This window comes from Chiloscyllium punctatum, chromosome 10 (assembly GCF_047496795.1).
Source record: "Chiloscyllium punctatum isolate Juve2018m chromosome 10, sChiPun1.3, whole genome shotgun sequence".
In the NCBI taxonomy this organism is placed as follows: domain Eukaryota; kingdom Metazoa; phylum Chordata; class Chondrichthyes; order Orectolobiformes; family Hemiscylliidae; genus Chiloscyllium; species Chiloscyllium punctatum.
Window position 1 is genome coordinate 29,890,374 of NC_092748.1, and position 24,304 is coordinate 29,914,677.

A 24,304-nucleotide genomic window follows, 5' to 3' on the forward strand; every position below is an offset into this window, starting at 1 on the left:
GAATGAAAAAGAATCCCACAGAAACCTGTAAAATTCTGACAGGACTCGATAGGAAGATGTTCTCCCCGACTAGGGAGTCATGAACCAGGAGTTACAGTTTAACATGAGGGTAGGCCATTTAGGACTGAGATGAAGAGAAGTTACTTCACCCAGAGATTGGTGAGCCTGGGGAATTCTCTGCTACAAAATGCAGTTCAGGACAAAACATTGAATGCTTTCATGAAGGAGTTAGATATAGTTCCCAGGGATAAAGAGATCAAAGGGTATGGGGAGAAAGCAGGAACAGGGCACAGAGTTAGATAATCAGCCAAGACCATATTGAAACACATAGCAAGCTGAATGGCCTACTCCTGCTCCTACTTTCTCTGCATTGCCACATTCAGAAATAATGCACAAACAACTGCACACTCTTTAGATTTGTGCCAACCTCACCTCTCCTCATGCCTTCTTCCAAAATGCACCATCTCACACTTCATTGCATTAAATTCTGTTCCTCCTTTTTTCTGTCCATTCTACTCACATATTGCTATTTTATTGATTGGCGTCATCCTCAATATGTGTCATACCTGCAAGTTCAATATCATTGCCAAATTTTGAAATTTTATTCTGTATTTGAGTAGCTAATCAATTAATTTACATCAAAAAGGCAATGTAGCTAGAATTAAAGCTTGGGGAGCACCCCCACTGTCTTCCAGTGTGAAGAATGACTGTACTTTTCCTCTTTTCTGTTCTTCAACCCATATTGATGTCCTCTCAAATACTCAAAGTTACCCAACATTTCAGGTGTAATTTGCTCAAAATTTTATATTTTAAATTTCCTTCTTTACTTGCATCAAGTGTATGTACTACTCAAGCCCTTGCAAGAAACTTGTAACCACACTTCAACTCCAACATTCTTTTTGAGGTGCTGGATATGGCCCTTGGTGATGCACACTCTGAACTCCCTTACACAGTGTCAGCAATAGTCCCTTGACAAACTCCTGTCTTTGAATTTGAGAAACTGGAAGACAAATCTAGACTGACAGTACACTGCAGCACTGAGGAAGCTCTGCATTGTTGGATGTCCTGTCATTTGATTGAGGAGTTAACCTGACGCTGTCATGTCTTTCAGATCAACATAACATCTTTCAAAGAAAAGCAAGGGAGTTCAACCTGGTATTCTGTCCAATATTTGCCACAATGCCCAAAAAAGAGATTATCCAATCGTTATTAATTGCTGTTTGTGGGAATTACTTGTGTGTAAATCAGTTGCTTTTTTATGGTATAACTGTTCATACATTTCAAAAGTGATTAACTGTTTGGAGACATCCACTGTTTATGAAACTTGCTGTACAATCAGAGGTTTTTGTTTTGCCATCTGTTAAATTTGCTGTCGCTTTGAGATTCTGTATAATTCATCTTTTTAAGGCATGGCTGAAACTGCGTTTTGCTTATACAAGCATCTCATTTGTAAACACGTTCTCTGATTTCATTTCACTGTCTTTGGGTTAACACATTGGCCTATTTATGCTGCTTTTCATGGGAAAGCTTTTCAATGTTCTAGTCACCCAGTTATAAAAGGGATATTATCAAGCTGGAGAGGGTTCAGAAGATATTTACCAGGATGTTGCTGGATATGGAAGGTTTGAGTTATAAAGAAAGGCTTGATAGGCTGGGACTTTTTTTCACCAGAGTGTAGGAGGTTGAGAGTTGTCCTTATAGAAGTTTATAAAATAATGAGGGGTATAGATAGGGTTAATGGTAGGTGTCTTTTCCTTAGGATTGGTGATTTTAAGACTGAGATGTGTTGATCAGTATTTTTCATGAAAGTCATGGGTCATGTCTATAGGCCTAACCACTAACTGTGTCAGTCCTGTCCTGGTTAGTCTTACGCAAATGCAACACCTCATATTTATCTAAATTAAACTCCATCTACCATTTTCAATTCACTGCCCAGTTGATCAAGATCCCAATGTCACTTGGGAAGTCACCAAACAGTTTGAAATAATTTGTTAGCAATGTGCAGAGGTGAAGTTGAAGTACAGCCCTCCAAACAACCCATCTTCCAACTTTTCATTTACCAGCCAGACCCCAGGTGGCTGTTTGGAATGCTCTGCCCCAAAAGGCAGTGGAGACCCAGTCTCTGGATTCGTTTAAGAAAGAGTTGGATAGAGCTCTCAAGGATACTGGAATCAAGGGTTATGGAGATAAGGCAGGAACAGGACACTGATTGAGGATGATCAGCCATGATCATAATGAATGGTGGTGCAGGCTCGAAGGGCAGAATGGCCTATTCCTGCACCTATTGTCTATTGTCTATTGTCCACATGGCAGAGTCTGCCAATCACAGATTGATCTTATCAACCATTCCAGAACTCAAGCTAGAGTGGAGGCAAGAGATCCTCAATCCCAAGGGAAGCCTACAGGAGACACATACGTATCAGAATCCTCATAGTTCACCACGATTGGTAAAATTTTCATCATCTTCACACACTTATTAATGTTGGCTCAGACCTGCATTTGGTCCTGTCAGCAGAACCTATGGGAGGGTCAGTGAAACTTTGTGCAATATTTCAACTTGCAGCTGGAGGCTATTAATATAGGATAGTCGATAAGAAATTCATTTGGAATTCAGAAGGAACTTGACATCCTAAGAATCATAAGAATTTGGAATTCGCTCCACGAGGAGTAGTTGAAGAGAATAATATTGATTCATTTGAAGGAAAGCTAGACAAGTATATGAGGAAGTATTGTCCACTGGGAACAATGCTGGCACTGCTGGTATCACACCCATATAAGGCCTTAAATCAAGCAGGAAAACAGACACAGGCGAGTAGTGGTGTGAGGTGGGGGAGCCACGAGCAAAGTTTGAGGATTGTTCAGCATTAATCACCAGCTAAGGGCATCAAACTGGCAGGATAACATTTATAGGCAACATATCCACCACTCTGACACCTGATTAAATACATTAGAGTATTACCTGGGGGCTCCCTGCCTTCATTCCTGACGAAGGGCTTTTGTCCAAAACGTCGATTTTCCTGTTCCTTGGAGGTTGTCAGACCAGCTGTGCTTTTCCAGCACTACTCTAATGTAGACTCTCATTTCCAGCAACTGCAGTCCTCACTTTTGCCCACCTGATTAAATATCCCTGCCACCAATTTCACCAGCTACAGGAGAGGGCACACCATTCTATCCCTCATTTCAGAACACTTCTTTCATGAAAATACTGATAACATATTTCAGAAATTACTCCTCTTCTTTACCCTTTAGTCAAATATTATTCCAAACAACAGTTGGGTAATTTAGGTACCCCACTGTCAACACACTATAATCATAGAATCCCCACAGTGTGGAAACAAGCGATTCGGCCCACTCAGTCCACACTGACCCTCTGATCAGCATTCCACTCTTTGCTGAACACTAGCCCCCACCCTCCTCCAGCCCTTGCTGGTGATTCTCCTCCCATGCAACCACATTTTCATAAACTCTTAACCCACCATTACTCACCAATGCTCATTCTTTCACAGTTTATGTGCATTATTGGCTAGGTCAATATTTGTTTCCCATCCCAAACAAGCACAGGGTTGGGGTGGGGGTTAATTCCAGATATTATTGTGTTTGAGGTCCCACTCTCAGTTTCCTCCCTGGAACTGACCTTTGGAACTCAATAATGGCCCTCTTTATATTGTTAATATTAGTGTGTACCACAACTTCTGAAACAATCCCATCCTCCCCCGTAGAATATTCTGCATGCTGTCTGTGTTCTCCTTTTCCCTGGCAACAAGGAGGCAACACAGTGGTGGCACAGTGGCTCAGTGGTTAGCACTGCTGCCTCACAGCACCAGGGAGCCTGGGTTGATTCCACCTTCAGGTGACTGTCTGTGTGGAGTTTACACACTCTCTCCAAGTCTCTGTGGGAGTCTTCCGGGTGCTCTGGTTTCCACCCATGGTCCAAAGATGTGCACGTTCAAAGGATTGGTCATGCTAAATTTCTCACAGTGTCCACGGGTGTGCAGGCTAGGTGGATTGGCTATGTGGAATCCAGGGTTATAGGGATAGGTGGGGGGGTGGATGCTGTTCAGAGGGTCGATGTGAACTTAATGGGCCAAATGGCCTGCTTCGACGCTGTAGGGATTCTATGAACACATCATACAATGACAGTGGCAGAATTGCCTCAACAATAGATTCTCCTTTGAAAACTGTATGTCTACATTTTGCTGTTCTCTCCTCTCCAGTCCCTTGGGCATTAGTGCTATAGTACTCCTTTAGGCTATCATCACTTCGCAGCCTCTAATGCTGAGTGCCTGTTGAACAGTGGTGTACACAAGCAAGACTTCTGTACCACCAGCCTTTACTTCCTTCTCTGAATGTCCACCCACCTTTTATTGTAACCCCTCACCATCTCAGAGATATAGTGTGCAATGCAGAAAAGTCTCTTGCTCCCTGATGCTCCACAGTTGTCTCTCAAGTTTGGAAAAGCCAAACGATCTGGAGCAGCAAATGACACTTCCTGTACACCTGGTCACAAAGACAGGTGAAGATCCCCGATGGTGCAGAATTGCTAATAACAGGTCTCAGGCACACATTTATGGTGTAATAAACAACTATATTCCCAAATAGAACCATGCTTAAACTGGTAACTTCAATAATACCCTTGTTTTTCTTCCATTTTTCAGAAATCACTTCATAATATCACTGTCCAAAACATGTTAGTGACATACTTAAATGTGACTATCAAATCATCACATTCCCCACCTTCGAATGTGTTTTGACCTTCTTTGATTGTGGGGAGGAAATGACTCTCTGCTATTTTCCAACCATCCTCTTCCTCCTATGTGAAAATAAAAACATGATTACGTGTTTTTGAATTTTGCCAGGGTCACATTACACAAGTCAAGGCTTATTTTACGTTTTTGATTTTTGATTTCCTGCTTCGGAAGTCTAAAGCAAGCTGTGTCTTTTATTGTTTTGGTTTTCAAAACAGTTCACCATAAAGCTGAAATTGCAATATTGTAAGATTTCAAGTGGAACATGGAACCAGACTCAATGTGCTGATTGCTCGACAACTTCAAATAAAATGACCTACATTTTTGTACAACTGAGTGCAAAGTAAAAAAAATCTAAAGGAGAAATTTAACTTAACAAACTGAAGGATAAAATCCAAAGATTTTATATAGCGTTTTTGCTTGAAACAAACTTTTATTCTCAATGTGCAGAACTTCCTTTGTTTCCAGATTCTTAAGCAAAACAGTGCAATCTTACAGAACCGTGAATTTGTTTATCAGTGATTTGATCTCCCATTTGCTATATCAGGGTTGAACAATTATACTATATAACTCCCATGTATTATTCTGGTGAGGTTTGCAATGCAACCAGAATGGCACCAGAGTCCTGATTTAGATTGTCCAGTTTCTGAAGGCAAGACACATCATTTTCACTAGGGGAGTGGAAATTGCAGTTTTTATATCCAAGTCCAAGTGCTGTACATGTTCAATCAGATACACGTTCTACCAATACAATGTACAAAATATCACTGATGGATTTTAGCCAGCAGAATTATTTGGAGAGATTGAGCAACATTTTAGATTGGTCCAAGTGTGTCTTTGGGAAAGTTCCAGGGACCCATATGGGAGACATCACATGGTCTTTGGGATTGTTAAAAGTGTTGTTGTGTTGTGTCTTAGCAGACCAGAGGGGCTGCTCTCCCATTAGAGAGATGCGACTGGTGGTGATTTAACCTAAGTGCCACCACACCTCAGACGAGGAAAGAGGTGGAGAAGGAGAGACCTTCATAGTAACCTCAAACCAGTGTTGGAAATTGAATGTTAAAAATAGTCATAGTCGTACATCAAAAAAGCAAAGAGACTCATTGGAAGCTGTCAGGATATTTAAATTCTCAAGTTACTTCACTTCTTTAGAAGTCTGCTGTGACTGTTTTCAATTTCTATAAATGGTTGTTGGCAATGAGTCTAAGAGTTATTATGATAGGTTGTTAGTACAGTAATCCTATCGTTATCATACTAGAGGCAACATTTTTACAATTTATTTCTTCTGGATCACAGTGACAGGCTTTTTATATAGCATGTTTCTGAACCCGTAGCTCAGTCGATACCTTGGCATGGTTTCCAGAGGGGGTGGGCATGGCTTCCACTAACTCATCCATGCACTCACTACCCCAAATTAAAATTAGGATATCTGGGCACTTTGTGCTGTGTCAGATTGGAGACATTGCAAATATTCCCATTTGCATGAAGAAACAGCTCCATCCAGAGCAAAGAGATCTATAACAGCAAAGGGATGCTATTCACAGTCTCCAAGCAGTCACAGCTGGAACAAGTCCTGAGATGCTTAGATGGCTGTGAGAATAAAAATCCAGAAGCAGAAGGCTATGAACATATCAGAGAGAAATACATCCTACAAGCCTGTTGAAGGCTTGAGTATAGACACCCAAGTTCATGAATAGGTAAGGTGAGCTGCCAGTTTGTTTATAGGGTCTCCAGGAGACACATTTAAGAAAATAGCACAGAGTGTACAGAAATGTATCCAGAAACTAATTATCCAGAAAGAAAAGGTTTAGAGTGGCTCATCACTGTGATTGGAGTACAGGTAAGGGTGTTGCTGAGAGAAAATGGAAGAATTCTTTTTACTGTTTATAGAAATATCATTTCAATGGCTCTCAATTGTGTCATTTTAAAAAAATAATTGTGTCATAAACTTTTACAATTTGTTTGTAAAAAGTGCATGAACATATCCACAAGAAACTGATCGTCATGGTAAACAAACATAAAAATAAAGCTTTGGTCTAAACAAGCCAGTTTCCACAATGGAATCTGACTGCCCAGTGTTACCATCAGCTGGGGACATAACAATGTGCATGCATATGTTACACATGTGCATGGACTACATATCAGAATCAGTTATGTGGCCACCAGATAACCCTTGTTGCTTAGTTTCTGATTGCTGCAATGACCTGAATGTAGTTAGCCCAGCGGACAACTGCAGATTAAAGATATCACTACGACCATAATACCTGGCAACAATCTGCATGATTCCCTACCAGTGGTCACACTGAGGCTGGATGTTTTAGTTCCAATATGGAACAATGGTGATAGTTGACAGCTACAGGGTTTAGAACGTTTAAAAAGAATAGGGAGGGTGGAAAAAGAGGAGGGGGTGGAGCATTGCTAATCAGAGAGTGCATCACAGGTACAGAAACAAAGGTTGTTGAGGAAGGTTTGTCTACTGAGTCAGTATAGGTGGAAGTTAGGAACAGCAAGAGAGCAGCCACCTGATTGGGGGTTTTCTACAGACCCTCTAATAGCAGTAGAGAGATTGAAGAACTGATAGGTCGGCAGATTATGCAAAAATGTAGCTGTAGCAGGATTGTTTTGATGGGTGACTTCAACTTTCCCAATATCAACTGGAATCTCCTTAGTGCAGGTAGTTTGGATTTAGCCGTTTTTGTCAGATGTGTTCAGGAGGGTTTCCTTACTCAGTATGTAGACAGACTGACAAGGGGAGAGGACATTTTGGATTTGGTGCCCGGCAATGAGCCAGGACAGGTGTCAGATCTCACGGTGGGTGACCACAATTGCCTCACATTTACCATAGCCTTGGACAGGGAAAGGAGCCGTTACCATGGGAAGATATTTAATTGGGGAAAAGGAAATTATGACATTATCAGACTGGAATTGGGAAGTATAGATTGGGAGCAATTGTTGCACAGAAAGGGCACAACAGACTTGTGGAAGCTGTCTAAGGAGCAGTTGTTGCTAGTGATGCACGAATTTGTCCCTCTGAAACAGGTAAGAAGGGGTAAGATTAAGGAGCCTTGGATGATGAGAACAGAGGAGCTTTTCATCAAAAGGGAGAAGGCAGCTTCCGTAAGGTGGAGGAAACAAGGATCGAGCACAACTTTAGAGGATTACAGGCTTGTTAGAAAGGAGCTCAGAAATGGACTGAGGAGAGCCAGGAGGGAGCACGAGGAGGCTTGGCAGGAAGGATTAGGGAGAACCCAAAGGCATTTTGTTCATACATGAGATAAGAGAATGATCAGGGAGAAGGTAGGGCCAATCAGGAATAGCGTAGGGAACTTGTGCGTGCAGATAGGGGAAGCCCTAAATGATTTTTTTGCTTCGATTTTCACTAAGGAAAGGGACCTTGTTGTGAAAGAGAACTTTGAGGAGCTGGGATACAGCTTGAACAGATCAAGATTGATGATGTACTGGAAATTTTGGCACACATTAAGATTTATAAGTCACCTGGGCCAGACCAGAATTATCCCAGGCTGTGCTGGGAAGCAAGAAAGGAGGTTGCTAAGTCGCTGGCAAAGATCTTTGCTTCCTCACTATCCATGGGAGTCATACCAGAGGATTGGAAGGAGGCAAATGTTGTTCCTTTCTTCAAGAAAAGTAAGAGAAAAATCCCTGGCAATTACAGACCAGTCAGTCTTAAGTCTGTGGTTAGCAAGGTTTTGGAAAGAATTCTGAGGGATAGGATTTATGACTATTTGGAAAAGCATAGCGTGATTAAAGGCAGTCAGCATGGCTTTGTGAAGGGTAGGTCATGCCTAACTAATCTAATTGAGTTCTTTGCAGAGGTGACAAGACAGGTCAACAAAGGTTGAGCAATGGATGCAGCATTTGATAAGGTTCCCCATGGTAGGTTTAATCATAAAGTCAGAAGGTATGGGATCCAGGGAGATTTGGCTGTCTGGATTCAGAATTGGTTGGCTGACAGAAGGCAAAGAGTGGTTGTAGATGGAAAGTATTCTGCCTGAAGGTTGGTGTTAAGTGGGGTCCCGCAGGACTCTTTCTTGGGCCTCTGCTCTTTGTAGCTTTTATAGATGACTTGGATGAGGAGGTTGAGGGATGGATTTGTAAATTTTCAGATGACACAAAGGTTGGAGGTACCATTGATAGTATCGAGGGCTATTGCAGGCTGCAGCGCAACATAGATAGGATTCAGAGCTGGGCTGAGAAATGGCAGATGGAGTTCAACCTGGATAAATGCCAAGTGATGCATTTGGATGGTGGAACTTGAATGCTGAATATAGGATTAAAGGCAGGATTCTTGGCAGTGTGGAGGAACAGAGGGATCTGGGTGTGCAAGTACATAAATCCCTCAAAGTTGCCACCCAAGTGGATAGAATTGTTAAGAAAGCATATTGTGTTTTGGCTTTCATTAACAGGGGGATTGAGTTTAAGAGCCACGAGGCTTTGCTACAGCTCTAACAGTCCATAGTGAGACCACACTTGGAATATTGTGTCCAGTTCTGGTCTCCCTACTATAGGAAAGATGCAGAGGCTTTGGAGAGGGTGCAATGAAGGTTTACCAGGATGCTGCCTGGACTGGAGGGCTTGTCTTATGAAGAGCTCGGACTTTTCTCTCTGGAGACAAGGAGGAAGAGAGGTGACCTGATCGAGGTATACAAGGTAATGAGACACTTGGTTAGAGTCAATAGCTAGAGACTTTCCCCCAAGGCAGGATTGACTGGCACAAGGGGTCATAGTTTTAAGATATTAGGAGAAAGGTATAGAGGAGACGTCAGCGGTAGGTTCTTTACACAGAGAGTTGTGAATGAATGGAATGCGTTACCAGTGGTTGTGGTGGAAGCAGAGTCTTTAGGGACATTTTTTTAATTGATATTTTTATTGAAAGAAAAAAGAGATTTTTAAAACATTTTTTACAATATTACAAAGTAATACAAACAAATATAAACACTAATAGACAATTAAATATATATATATATCCTACAAACAACCAAAGCATAAAATATCTTACATTAGATTAGATTACTTACAGTGTGGAAACAGGCCCTCCGGCCCAACATTCCACACCGACCCGCCGAAGCGCAACCCACCCATACCCCTACATTTACCCCTTACCTAATACTACAGGAAATTTAGCATGGCCAATTCACCTGACCTGCACATTTTTGGACTGTGGGAGGAAACCGGAGCACCCGGAGGAAACCCACGCAGACACGGGGAGAATGTGCAAACTCCACACAGTCAGTCACTTGAGGCGGGAATTGAACCCAGGTCTCTGGCGCTGTGAGGCAGCAGTGCTAACCACTGTGCCACCATGCCCCCCACTAATAAGAAATAACATAATAATTAAATATGTATGCAAAATGGATTAACATCAAATCATAATAAAACCCATATTTATGTGGGATTCCTCCCCCAGGAGGCCCGAACCAGCCAGAACCACTACCACAGCTAGACAAAAGCCCTTGACAATATGGCCAAAATATTTGCGTCTGTATAGTTTAAAAACGGCTGTCATATTTTATAGAATAATTCAGTTTTTTAGTGCACCATGTTTGTGAGGAAGTCAAGGGGGATATATTCCATGATTAACCTATGCCAATTCAAAGGTCCTGGTGGGCCCTCAGCTCCCTAATTACTAAAGATAGTTTTCTTGCACAAAAAGAGAGAATGGAGAATAATTTCCTCCCATGCACATCCAGGGAGGGCAGATTTGAAAAGCCCAGGAGAAGAGATTCTGGATCCAATCCAATCTCCATTCCCAAGATTTCTGTCAGAGCATTTGCTACTCTGTCCCAGTATTTGTGGATCTTGTGACATGTCCATAAACAGTGCGTGAGAGTGCCCATTTCTATTTTACATTGAGGACGCATTGGGGATGTTCCAACCCAAATTTTGCCAGCCATTCCTGTACTATATGAGCCCTGTGGAGTATCTTTAATTGAATAGCTTGAGTTCTATTACAAATAGAGATCTTTCTGGCATTTTCCCAGATGTCCTCCCACATTTCTGAAGGGAGTTCTCACCCCAATTCCTGGTTCCATATTTTAAACAGTCGTTCCATGTCTTTCAATACCTTATTATGTAATGAGGATGGACCCATTGGCCATAGTACTCTTCTCTCCCTATCCGATTTGTAGGGACTGTCTAATAATGTGGTCTACTTCTGTATATAATCTCGTATTTGGAAATACCGAAAAAGGTATCTATTAGGCTGTCCAAACGTTTGGTGCAGCTTATCAAAAGACATCATAACCTCCCCATCAAACAGGTCCCCTAAGCAAGAGACACCTCTGGACCTCCAGGTTTTGAATTCAGCATCTGTCTGCTCTGGCTGAAAACCCCATGCTCCCACTGTAGGAGTATATAAGGAGAGGTTTTTTTGTAAGTTACCCTCATCTTGCCACATTATCCTCCAGGCTTTAATTGTATTTAATACAATTAGGGACATTTAAGTGAATGCTGAACATGCACATGGACAGCAGTGAATTGAGGGGTTCATAGGTTAGGTTCTTTTATCTTACATTAGGATTAATCCATGTCACAACATTGTGGGCCAATGGGCCAGTCGTGCTGTACTTTTCTATGTTCTATGTTCTATAAACAAGTAGATTTGAAGCCTGGACAAAAATTAACCAGGAGCTAGTGGATGATGATCACTTTAAAGAGTGCTGATGGGGTCCTTCTTGTTGCTGCACATGCATTGATCTATTCTCGATTAGAGGAAATGTTAACAGGAGCATTGAGTTGAGTGGTCTCAAATCAACATCACAAGTTGCTTGATGTCATGGATTTCATAATGTACATACTTTGCCATTCATAGCATGCAAAGGCCATCACCAACATGTTATCAGATATGATACAACCTAAATGTTTATGCACACACTGCAGATACAATTTTGAAGCTTAACAACACTTCTTATGTACAAAAGCACAGGTACAGCCAATCCCAATTTATTTCCATTACTAAAAGCTAGCTGTGTACTCACTGGGTTCTCTTTTTCCCAGACTTTGGTCTCTTTCAACACATGACCACATTCACACATGACAATTTCCACCTTGCAGTGAAGGTGAGTACTATTGTTAAAGCATATCAATTTTGTTCATATTATCACGCTTTTATCATTTAAATTTACTTCAAAGGGGCTAACTCCTAGCAAGACAGTGAAAATGGACTGGCCATACATGACTTTATAGGGTGCTGTACTCCTTGTCCTGAACAAAAGGTCAGTCTAGAAGCCACCCACCATAAAGTTGGCTGTCCAAAACTGTTTTATGCTCTGCAGGGCATTAATTGGAGAGGAATACTCACTATGGAGAGTGACCAGTAAATCTGATTGGCCAGTAATCATGAAGTCCAAGCATGGCTCGATTTGTGTGGTGCTGATTGGTGGGTCTTCAAGTCAGAACTTGAAGAAATGGAGGCTGTGTAATCCAAACTGATGGACAGTGTGTGTGATGGGAGAGCTTGGATGATTGGCCCCATCGAAGGGTGCAAAGGACATATAGAGTCATAGTATCATAGAGATATACAGCACAGAAACAGACCTTCCGGTCCAATTCCTCCATGACAGAATTATCAAAGAATATGTTGTGCACTTCATATACAATATCCAGGACCTAGCATTCCTCTAGAATTTTAGAGCCCTTATAGCAAACTAACAGTAGCAGAATGCAAGTGCCTTTGTGGAAATTCCAGACCTAGCTGTCTGTGAAATGAGATCAAACAACAACTTTATGGAAAAATGCAGCTTAGTTCCCTTAAAACATTCACAATAAAAATAACGTTCTGGCAATGGACCACGGTGGCAAAACATAATGCCTGTAATCTATCGGATTCAGTTGACTAATGAGGGAAAAAAACACTGAACATAATTCAACCACTTTCTCAAACAGTGATACAATTGCCCACTTACTCCTTGCTAATTGCACAGGTACATTAGCAGAGTATGAGGAACAGACTCTGTGCCTACTCTCTCATTCAGACGTTGCATTGCATATGGAGATCACCAGGAGGGGAAAGAGAGCTAAACATCAGAAAACATTCCTGCTGGTAGCACTGTTGTGTTTGTCAGATGTTTTTTAAGGCAAAGTAATAGGGCTGTTTTAGCTAAAATCGTGCGACATTATACATTGCGAGTAAGGCATCTTCATTGACTCCTGACCTTGAAATTTATTTTTTGCTGAAACTGATTATGGCATAGCAAAAGTACCAAGACATCCAGCATTTTGGAAATTGACAGAACCCATTGTCTATTACCTTCAGCAATGAAATTAAAGAACTGGGAAAGCACCATAGAAATGATCATGAAGCAGGATCAGGTAGAGAGACAAAAAAAGAGAAGGAAAGAAAGATTGGATTGAGAGAGCGAGAAAAGTAGGCAGTAAGGTGAAGAAAAAAATCAATTCTTCCTTTAATTTTTTTAAGAATTGACTACATGTAAGAATGAAAATTTGCAATTCACTTTAAACATCAGAAATGATAATTGGCATTGCATAAACACTTGCCAAGTCATTAAAAATGTCTTTAGGCCATGAAGTACCATCGCCAACATTCAGAGGTGAAGTTTAGCAATATACACAAACAGTGAAATTGCGAGTATCTGTCTGCAAGTTATACAATTTGCACCTCACACCATGTACATTTTGTTTTGTCAGAACTTACTATCTGATTTGTGCATTAATAAAATTGAACATTCATTAATTTTCCAGCACAATCTAGACCAACGAATCACAATGTTACCTACTTGTAACAAATCTTGCCTTGGGCAACCTGTTTTATTTAAAGAGCATGATGGGTCGGCGTTGTTCATAAGTAGATATCTTGGCATAAATCTCATAAAGGAGCATTTAATGTTGCTGCCATGGGAACATTACCACATCCCAAACTAAAATATTTGTCTGAAATGGAAATCATGATTTATAAACCAGATTACAAACACTGCTTTAATTTTCCAACTGGAGGCATTGCTATAAATATTTCACATCTGGATTTAAAAGTAAACAAATCTATGTGGGTTAATGAAAAACAACAAAAGGACTTATTCACTTTACATGAAACAGGACTCAGTAAAATGCCCGAACTTTTCTTTTTGTGGCGATTTATTTTCCTTTATGGACAACGTTTCCACCTCTGCCTGAATTCATTTCATTTGCCAGTAGCTTTGTCTCGAGCACATTTTTTGTGCAAGAACTGGAACAGGGATGGAAGTATAGTTGAGCGCTTGTTCTATTATTTCAATGATATTTAAATAATGGAAACACAAAATTCAAAGTATATCTCTCCATTTGTAGATAATATCAGTGGTTCATTAAGAATTTGTTGCAACCGGTTTCACAAAGCAATACTAGGGATGGGCTCTGACAAGTCTTACCAAGATTTGGATTTATGAAAATGTTGAAGGTGTTAATTGTTTTTAAACCAGCCTTGGATTAGCAGGACAGAATCTCCCAGTCCTGTCACAACCAGTCTCTTCCCCTAGGCAGACCTCATAGCAAATCCCGACAAGATAATATAAATGACCTAAAAAATCACCTGGAGTTATGGATAAATCTTTGCAATGTCAAAACAAGTTAGTGAGACAGATAGCAAGATACCTTTCTTTCTATAATGAGGGGTCATTTTGGGTTGGAAAATTAGGAGACAGATAAAGTGATTGCTTTCCTTCTTGAGGGTTTTGAGAGTTGAGCAAAGTAAGCCTCTAACCCCAAGATGAGTCTCTGGAGTTCTCTTCCTGGGAAAGTAATGGAGGAAGAGACTTGAGTGCTTTTGAGGCTGAAGTAGAGGGATTCTGGTGGGCAACGAGGTGAGAGGTTGTTGGGGTTAGGTGGGAATATTGAGTTGAGGTTACAGTTTGACTAGCCATGATCGGCAAAGCAGGCACAAGGGGCTGAATGCCTTAGTCCAGTTTCTTGTTTTGAAAAGACCATGCATTTTTCTTTTCCTGTGTTTCTGATTATGGACTAAATAATTCGCAAAATTCAAGTTTTTGAAAGCAAGTAATCTAACACTGACTGTAAGCACTGTTTGTAGAGGTGCTGGTTCAAGAAGTATTAGGAGGAGGTGTTGATGAGCTGAAGCCAAGGATGTGTACAAGTGGAGATTCAGCCAGCACCAAGTAGCTGACTGATCTGTGGACTAGTGGCCAGTTACCGATGGCAAGGCCTTTTGCTTGCCAACAATTTTGTGACAGATACTCAGCATGCTGAACTGAGTATTGTGGAACACCTGTGGAAGCCACATTCCATTAAAAAAAATCCACTGACCATAATTGCTGTAAAATCAGAGAGGTCTGGCAGCATCTGCGGAGAGAAAACTGGCCAATTCTGAAGATGGGTCACTGGACCTGAAACTTTAACTCTGCTTTCTCTCTGCAGCTGCTGCCAGACCTGCTGAATTTTTCTGGCAATTTCCAACAGTGTTTCTGCATCATCTCTTTCCTTTGTGAAGACAAATGCAAAATACTCATATTGAACATTGCTCACATCTTCTGTATCCACTCACAAGTTACCATGCACATCTTTGGATACAGTCATAGAGGTGTACAGCACAGAAGCAGACCTTTCGGTCTAACTCGTCCATACCGACCAGATATTCTAAATTAATCTAGACCCACTTGTCAGCATATGACCCATATTCCTCTAAACCCTTCCTATTCATATATCCATCCAATTGCCTTTTAAATGTTGTTATTGTACTAGCCTCCACCACTTCCTCTGGCAGCTTCTTCCATACACGCATCTCCATCTGCACGAAAATGGTGCCCCTTAGATCCCTTTTAAATATTTCCCCTCTCACATCAAACCTATACCCTATAGTTTTGGACTCCTCCACCCCAGGGAAGGGACCTTGTATCTTTGCCCTATCCATGCCCCTCATGATTCTATAAACCTCTTTTAAGGTCATCCTTTAGCCTCCAAAGCTCCAGGGAAAACAGCCCCACCCTATTCAGCCTCTCCCTATAGCTCAAATCCTCCAATACTGGCAAGGTTCTTGGAAATCTTTTCTGAACCCTTTCAAATTTCACAACATCCTTCTAAGAGGAAGGAGACCAAAATTGCACACAATATTCCAACAGTGGCCTAACCAATGTCCTCCACAGTCGCAACATAACCTCCCAGCTCCTGTACACAATGCACTGACCTATAAAGGAAATTACACCAAATGCCTTCTTTACTATGCTATCTACCTGCAATTCTATTTTCAATGACCCGCACTCCAAGGTCTCTTTGCTCAGCAATTCTCCCCAAGACTTTACCATTAAGTGTATAAGTCCTGTCCTGATTTGCCTTTCCAAAATGCAGCATCTCACATTAATTTAAATTAAACTCCATCTGCCACTCCTCAGTCCATTGGCCCATCTGATCAAGATCCAATTGTACTCTGAGGTAACCTCACGCTGTCCACTATACCTCTGATTTTAGTGTCACTTGCAAACTTACTAAACATGCCTCCTAGTTTCATATCCAAATCATTTGTTTAAATGACAAAAAGTAGTGGATCCAGCACCAATCCTTGTGGCACTCCACTTGTCATGGGCCTCCAGTCTGAAAAACCACGCTCCACCACCACCTTGTCTTCTTCCTATGAGTCAGTTCTGTATCCAAATGGCTGGTTCTCCCTGTACTCAATGTGATCTAATGTTGCTAACCAGTTTACTATGAGGAACCTTGTCGAAAGCCTCACTGAAATCCATATGGATCACGTCCACTGCTCTGCCCTCAACAATCCTCTTCTTTACTTCTTCAAAAAACTCAATTGAGTTTTTGAGACATGATTTCCCACGCACAAAGCCAGGTTGTCTATCTTGAAACAGTCCTTGCCTTTCCAAATACACTTGAGGAAAGATTGCTTTCCATGCAGAAATCAGCTGTCAAATATATGAAATAATTTAAATATGTCTAAATATTGGTGTGGTTAACTGTGCTTCTGTTGAATGCACAAATTCATTCATCATGCGCAGCGACTATAGCCTGGTCTGCCTGAGATGGTGGCCAGTAGGGAGACAGGTTCTCAGATGGAGACCATACCTGTCATGAGACTATCTTCTCACCTTTGGACCTACAACAACACATTGGGATGCTGTATCTATGCAGTTGGAATTCCTCAGACACCTCTCCAGCAGCCGGTTTAAGTAATAGCTCGAATTGCCTGGCAGTTTCAAATGTAAGAAGGCCTACCTTTTCCTTCACCATCCACCTGTTCTTAATATATTGATAAACCATCTTTTCCTTTGTTTTCCCCTTCACCCCCTGTACTTTGTATACTCCAATAAGCTTCCTAAATTACGATTTTTTTTTAAATTATCACAGCTCTATTTTTCTTCTTTCTCTTGCTCTCTATGCTTCTTCTATGCTGTATGTAGATGTGTTCACCCCATGGCATTAGAATTTTGTGTTTGAACACCTCTCACTGATTTTGTGCTGCTTCTCCTTCAAGTAGCCATCTCTCATTTTGTAACATCTGCTTTCCCCAATTTAGCACTTTTACTCTCATTCTACCTTCTAAAATGATGCTAAATTTAACTGTATTATGATCACCAGATGCAAAATAGTCTTCCATTCTACTTCATCTATCTGCCCAGTCTAATTTCTGAAAACCTAATCAAGAATGGGGCCCTCTGTTATGGGGCTTTGTCACTTGCTGGCTGAAAAATCCTTCTGAATGCAGTTCAACAATCTTATGCCTTCTGTGTCTTTTATGCTGGTGTATCTTTGGGTAGTGAATGTCCCCAACTATGCCTGCTGTTTTTGCACTTGGACTTTTGCTACATATTTGCTCACCAAACTCTCTCTCATTATTTGAGGGTCTACAGTATAAACCTAGCTGCATGGCTGCCCCTTTTTTGTTTTTAAGCTCAACGCATATGGCCTCATTTGATGCTTTATTTAGTATATGACAATCGCAGTTTATTCTCAGTCAAGAATGCTGCATCTGCACTGTTCTCTATTCCCTTTCCTATCCTGTATGTAAACTCTTATATCCAGGCACACTGAGCTGCCATTCTGTGAAACAATTTGTAAGAAGTGAACATAAACTCGTAAACTGGCATTAATCACCCAGAGAAGCAATCATGGACAGCATTGTCAAATCTTATAAATTACATCAGCAAATCACTGGGTGGGGCAGGAAGCAAACAATTTTCAGGCAGAAGTGACTTTGCCCACCCAGTTATGTACCTACCCAGTCCACTGAGATGGAGGCCTTTCTTGTTCAGGATGCTGCTGACATAAGCAATGAGCTGCTGGCAAAGTCTAAGTCTTACAAGGTACTGTTGTTTACTGGCGTGCAATAAACTGATCCTGTGCCAGCAAACTTTGTGCTGGGCCACACTGTCTACGTGCTGGAGCTAGTTCCATGTCTACAGTGTGCGTCCTGTTAGATAGCAGGCAGCTGCAGAAGAGAAGCCGCTGTACTTGCTGGTGTTGCTCTTGCTGCTGGGGGATTTTGTTCTGTTCCTGGGAGCTAGTTTTTACTGCCAGTGCTTGGATTGCTACTGCTCTTGATCCTTATCAGAGATGCAAGGCAGAGCTACGTAAGATTTGGCCCAAATCAAAGGGGTAGCCATGGGCACCCGTATGGGCCCCAGCTATGCCTGTCTCTTTATTGGTTACGTAGAACAGTCCATCTTCCGTAGTTACATCAGCACCACTCCCCACCTCTTCCTCCGCTACATTGATGACTGCATCAGCGCCACCTCGTGCTTCAGCAAGGAGGTTGAGCAGTTCAACAACTTCACCAACACATTCCACCCGACCTTAAATTCACCTGGACCATCTCTGACACCTCCCTCCCCTTCCTGGACATCTCCATCTCCATTAATGATGACCGACTTGACAATGACATTTTTTACAAACCCACCGACTCCCACAGCTACCAAGATTACACCTCTTTCCACCCTACCTCCTGCAAAAATGCCATCCCGTATTCCCAATTCCTCTGCCTCCGCCATATCTGCTCCCAGGAGGACCAGTTCCACCACAGTACACATCAGATAGTCTCCTTCTTTAGAGATCACAATTTCCCTTCTCACGTGGCTTAAGATGCCCTCCAACGCATCTCATCCCCATCCCGCACCTCCGCCCTCGAACCCCACCCCTCCAACTGTAACAAGGACAGAACCCCCCTGGTCCTCACCTTCCACCCTACCAACCTTCGCATTAACCATATCATCCACCGACATTTCCGCCACCTCCAAACGGACCCCACCACCAGGGATATATTTCCCTCCCCATCCCTCTCTGCTTTATGCAAAGACCATTCCCTCCATGACTACCTGGTCAGGTCCACGTCCCCCAACAAACCACGCTCCTGTCCTGGCACACTCCCTGCCACCGCAGGAATTGCAAAACCTGTGCCCACACCTCCTCCCTCACCACCATCCAAGGCCCTAAAGGAGCCTTCCACATCCATCAAAGTTTCACCTGCACATCCACCAATGTCATTTATTGTGTCCGTTTCTCCCGATGCGGTCTCCTCTACATTGGGGAGACTTGACGCCTCCTCGCAGAGCATTTCAGGGAACATCTCCGGGACACCCACATCAATCAACCCCACTGCCGCATGGCCCAACATTTCAACTCTCCCTCCCACTCTGCCGAGGACATGCAGGTCCTCGGCCTCCTACACCGCCACTCCCTCACCACCCGACACCTGGAGGAAGAACGCCTCATCTTCCGCCTTGGAACACTTCGGTCCCAGGGTATCAATGTGGACATCGCCAGTTTCCTCATTTCCCCTCCCCCCACCTTACCTCAGTTCCAACCTTCCAGCTCAGCACTGTCCTCATGACCTGTCCTACCTGCCAATCTCCCTTCCCACCTATCCGCTCCACCCTCCTCTCTGATCTATTACCTCCAACCCCACCCCCATTCTTCTATTGTACTCTTTGCTACATTCTCCCCAGCACCCCACCCCCCCCACCCCCACCCATCTCTTCACCCTGGAGGGTTCCTGCCTCTATTCCTGATGAAGAGCTTTTGCCCGAAACGTCGATTTTCCTGTTCCTCAGATGTTGCCTGACCTGCTGTGCTTTTCCAGCATCACTCTGATCTAAACTCTGGTTTCCAGCATCTGCAGTCCTCACTTTTGCCTAACGAGATTTTCAGGCAACCTTGGAAACACATGCACAGATTTTAGAACAGAATGCATAGTTAAATCCTCAATCAGTTGCTTTTCTACCTATTTAAATCACTCATTAGGTTCCTGTCAAGTATCTAACATATATACTCTTCAACATCACGCATATTCAAGCACTGCTCCCTCACAGCACCAGGGTCCCAAGGTTCGATTCTAGCCTTGGGCAACTGTCTGTGTGGAGTTTGCACATTCTCTCCATGTCTGCGTTGTTTTCCTCCGAGTGCTCCAGTTTCCTCCCACTGTCTAAAGATGTGCAATTCAGGTGAATTTGCCATGCTAAATTACCCATAGTGTTAAGTGCATTAGTCAGAGGGGAATGGGTTTGGGTGGGTTACTCTTCGGAGGGTCGGTGTGGGCTGGTTGGGCCAAAGGGCCTGTTTCCACACTATAGGGAATCTAATCTAATCTTCACCCATTCCTCTTTGCTCTATAAAGGGTTAAAATTATCCAACATCTTGCTCAGTTAAACCTCCACTTGAATTGCAAAAAAGAAATGTGCGTGTGTGTGTCCATAAGCCATACTCGTCATACATCTCTCTTAATGGGATGAATTAAATCATAACTATTACCAATGTTTTACGATGACAAGTGCTAGAAATGGAAACAAAAAAGCCAGATGATGTCAATTTTCTTTGACTGCATTCAGATCCTTGCACAGATTAATTGTTAAAGTAATAGGCTGACTCAACGGTACAGTATGAAAGACAAAACAAAAACAAAGTGTTGATGAAATTCGGCAGGTCTGACAGCAATCGTGGAGAGAGAAACAGAGTTAATGTGTTGAGTCCAACATGACTGTTTTTCAGCCTCCACAGGATTTTGCTTGTAATACGCTGAAGAGCACCTCAATAATTGTGTGACTTTGTTTTGAAAACAAGACATTTTCTCTGAATATTGCAGCAATTCAGGCTCCAAATAACTCACTGAGACTTCTCATGATTTAATCCAATTTTAGATATTTTTAAAGTGTTTTTGCCTCATATTTGAATAACGCTATTCAGACTGGAGTACAATAAAGTTGTAGCAAACTTCAGTTTAATTGATGCTATTAAAATAGTGGTATTTTGGAAGGAAAATAGGGAGAGGTCTGGAATCAGAAACACAAATTCTCAGGCAGATGCCATATTGGTAGCAGCCATTGCTCTGACAGCACTGCCATTTAAGACTGCTGTTGGCCTCTGGGTGGTCAGCAACACTCAGCGCACACTCTACCTGGAACCCTTGATCCTGGGCTAGGGCCCATTGCTGACCTGTCATGTGCTTGCTTGACACATGAATGGTAGGATTTCCCAAAAAGAGGTGACATGTGGTTTTCACTGCCTCCCCCGCTAACAGCCATGGACTTCCACAAGATCTTGTCCAATGGCTCACCTGTTATGAGCAGCCACAACCAAGACAGGGGAAAGGGATAGCATACAAGTCAGCTCCATAGACAGTGGGATCGCACACTAGATTCTGTTGCACAGGGCTCGGATGAGAATTTTGATGGAGACAGAAAAAGCTTTTATGGACAGACACACAGAAATGCTTAGTATATTGTTTAACTTGGCAGAAAGCCTGCTATAATTTTCATGGATCATGAAGGAGTCTCTTGCAACTTGGCACAGGGCTTTGTACAGAGTTTGGAGACCATGCCTTCTAGCATGGAAATGATGCCAACTTAATGAGAACAGTCGCAGACCCGGTAATAATTAACTAACAACTATTTACAATTCCTTCCTCTAACCTATCCTTTACCTTCCTTTCCATAACACTAGTCCAATAATACTCCCAACTGAGATTTACAGAAAAATTCTAATTTTAAAACCAGCCAGCAGTCAAATCTTCTCTTTATCTTCGTCAGTAATTTGCTCCCTAGGTCAGTGTTGAGGTTGTTCTCAGTGCAAACTCCTTCTCTAGATAGGTACCACTCAGAGAGCTCTGATTAGCAGTCTATAGCTGTTGGTCTCCTGTGGCAGTTCTCATTCCAACTATTTAATTTTCCCCGGTCTTATACCCCAAAGCATCAGATTGTGTCATTGCCTTTTAAGATTGTCAATATACTCAATTAAAACCTGATTGGAATTTGGTATTTTTCAGGGTAGAATTTAAACTGATTGGCCTAATTCGAATCTGCTTTGTCATTTCCAGGCAACTGGCTACCCCAATAGCTGGAGCACATATTACATTGTGTCTTATTGAGAACACTTGGTGCTGTCACTGCTAGCGTTTACTCTCTTAAAAGGTACAGTACACCTACATCTTCATAACAATGGATAATCATGCTCAAAGGGGCTTGAAAAGTCTCACAGCAGTCCAGAAACCTATATTCCATCAGATTGCTAGGTCAATGGAGGTAGCACTCTGAGGAATGGTACTGGGTCTGTGCAGCATGATACTACAGATCGTCTCTCAACCTTCTAGCACTGCACTCTACCAATAAATTCCCTCATAGTGGCCAATTAGCCAACCATCCCACCCTGTTGCTAAATATGTCGAGGAAATAGGGTTTGTAGCGAGACTTTCTAGACCTAAAGCTGAGCAGTTCTCCTTCAAAGCAGTCTCCTCTCGCCATGCTGCAGCTACTGGAAGAACACTGCATAGGAGGACGACTGGCAAGTTTCTAGATTTAATCGACTTTCTAAAATAGTATGGTGGCTGCTAGAATTTAAGATGGATACAAAGACATGCAAAACAATGAAAAAAAACAATATTGTAATCAACAAAATAAGGCTCCAGCAAAAATAGTCACAATCCTGGAGGGAGAGAGATTCTTGCCAAATGACGAAAGAGAGTACATGTGAATGCAATACTCGTGAGCAAGTAACATCTATCAAAATCTAAATCATAGCAACTCACTGCATTATAAAAAAAATTCATCTCTCAGTAATAAAACAATCATTGAGAATTGTTTTAACATTCTTCTCTTCTGGTTACCAGGAAAAAAAGCTTCTCACTACCTAATCCCATCACAACCCTTCAAATTTTGAGCATTTTAGCCATAAGACATACCTTACAATGGTCTGAGTAAAGAAACTCCCTCTGACATCTGTCCCATATCTACCACCCCTCAATTTAAAGTTATGTCCCCTCGTGCTAGCCATCACCATCCAAGGAAAAAGGCTCTCACTGACCACCCTATCTAATCCTCTGATCATCTTGTATGTCTCTATTAAGTCACCTCTCAACCTTCTTCTTTCTAACACAAACAGTGTCAAGTCCATCAGCCTTTTAAGACCTACCCTCCGTACCAGGCAACATCCTGGTAAATCTCCTCTGCATCCTTTCCAATACTTCCACATCCTTCCTATAATGCCGCAACCAGAACGGTACACAATACTCCACATTAGGGACAATGTAACAGTTTTATTCTTTTATATATTGCAGGAAGGGTTATAGCAGTTGAAAAAGGGCTGTAATTACTGTCCAGTTTGCATGTATCATGTCGAGGAAAGCTACTATTTGGTTGGACTTTGAGCTCATCTCAGAATTTTCATCAGTGTTGTCTACTGGGCTATCATAGAAATGCTAGTGACAGCTAATACAAAGGACAAACTATCTGAGTCAAATCACAACTGACAAAATACAATTAGATATTAAGCAATACAGGTGAATCCTTAGCACAAGAAAGACTGAGCCTTCTTTTGAGAAAGATTTACACCACTGAATGTAAGAGGAATTTAAGACAAAACCCAACATTTGGAACATTACCTCTTTATTGGCTTTCCCTTTCTTCTTTTTCTTCTTCTTTTCATTTTTGTCCTTTTTCTCTTTCTTTTTCTTTTTCTTTTCACCTTGTGTAACAAATTCTTGGAGCACCTGAGGAGAGTGGTAAGTTATTAAAGCACAAGCCAACTTATTTAACTAGAAACCCTGCTTTTGTAAAAAATATTAGAGACTGTGCAGGAAGGAAGGGAAAAAACAAGAGTGAGCATTCTGTCCCCTTCAAGCAAAACATGTGGATATATGAAAGCATATGAACTAGGCATGCAATGTTAGTCAAATCCCTGCACTCAATGATAACACTATGCATTTTCCATGCCGATCGCTATCATTACTATGTCTCAAAAGATATTGCTACAACTACAATATTTATAAGATGGCTATGTCATTGTTTTTAGTGCCAACTAAACTGGAGGAATGAAAGGAGGCCTTGGTTGATTTACTAAAAAGAAGACGCCATCACATCTGTACTGAAGGTACTACCTTCTCCACTCTCTAGCTACCCGTTTGACTCATTGGAATACGATAACAACAAAATTATTATGGTTTTGAAAAACAGTCATGTCACATTCAAAATGTTAACTCTGTTTCTCTCTTCACAGATGCTGAAAGAGCTGCTGAGTTTCTCCAGCAGTCTTTATTATTAATGATAATGAGGTCCTGATTAAAGTTGACAGGACCTGTGCACCCACGGCTTTGTGAGGACCTTTGA

At 41.9% G+C, this 24,304-nt stretch overlaps 1 protein-coding gene across 2 annotated transcripts in view; it reads right to left on the reverse strand.

The window, feature by feature from the left end:
- Positions 1 to 24,304, reverse strand: part of iqca1 (IQ motif containing with AAA domain 1) — a 155,043-nt gene that overhangs the window by 75,547 nt on the left and 55,192 nt on the right. For both annotated transcript variants that reach the window (XM_072578749.1, XM_072578748.1), the window contains exons 8-9: positions 23,581 to 23,688; positions 4,735 to 4,810 (exon numbers count right to left, since the gene is read on the reverse strand). In XM_072578749.1, the coding sequence (XP_072434850.1) occupies positions 4,735 to 4,810; positions 23,581 to 23,688 (184 nt within the window). The remainder of the gene's footprint in view (positions 1 to 4,734; positions 4,811 to 23,580; positions 23,689 to 24,304) is intronic.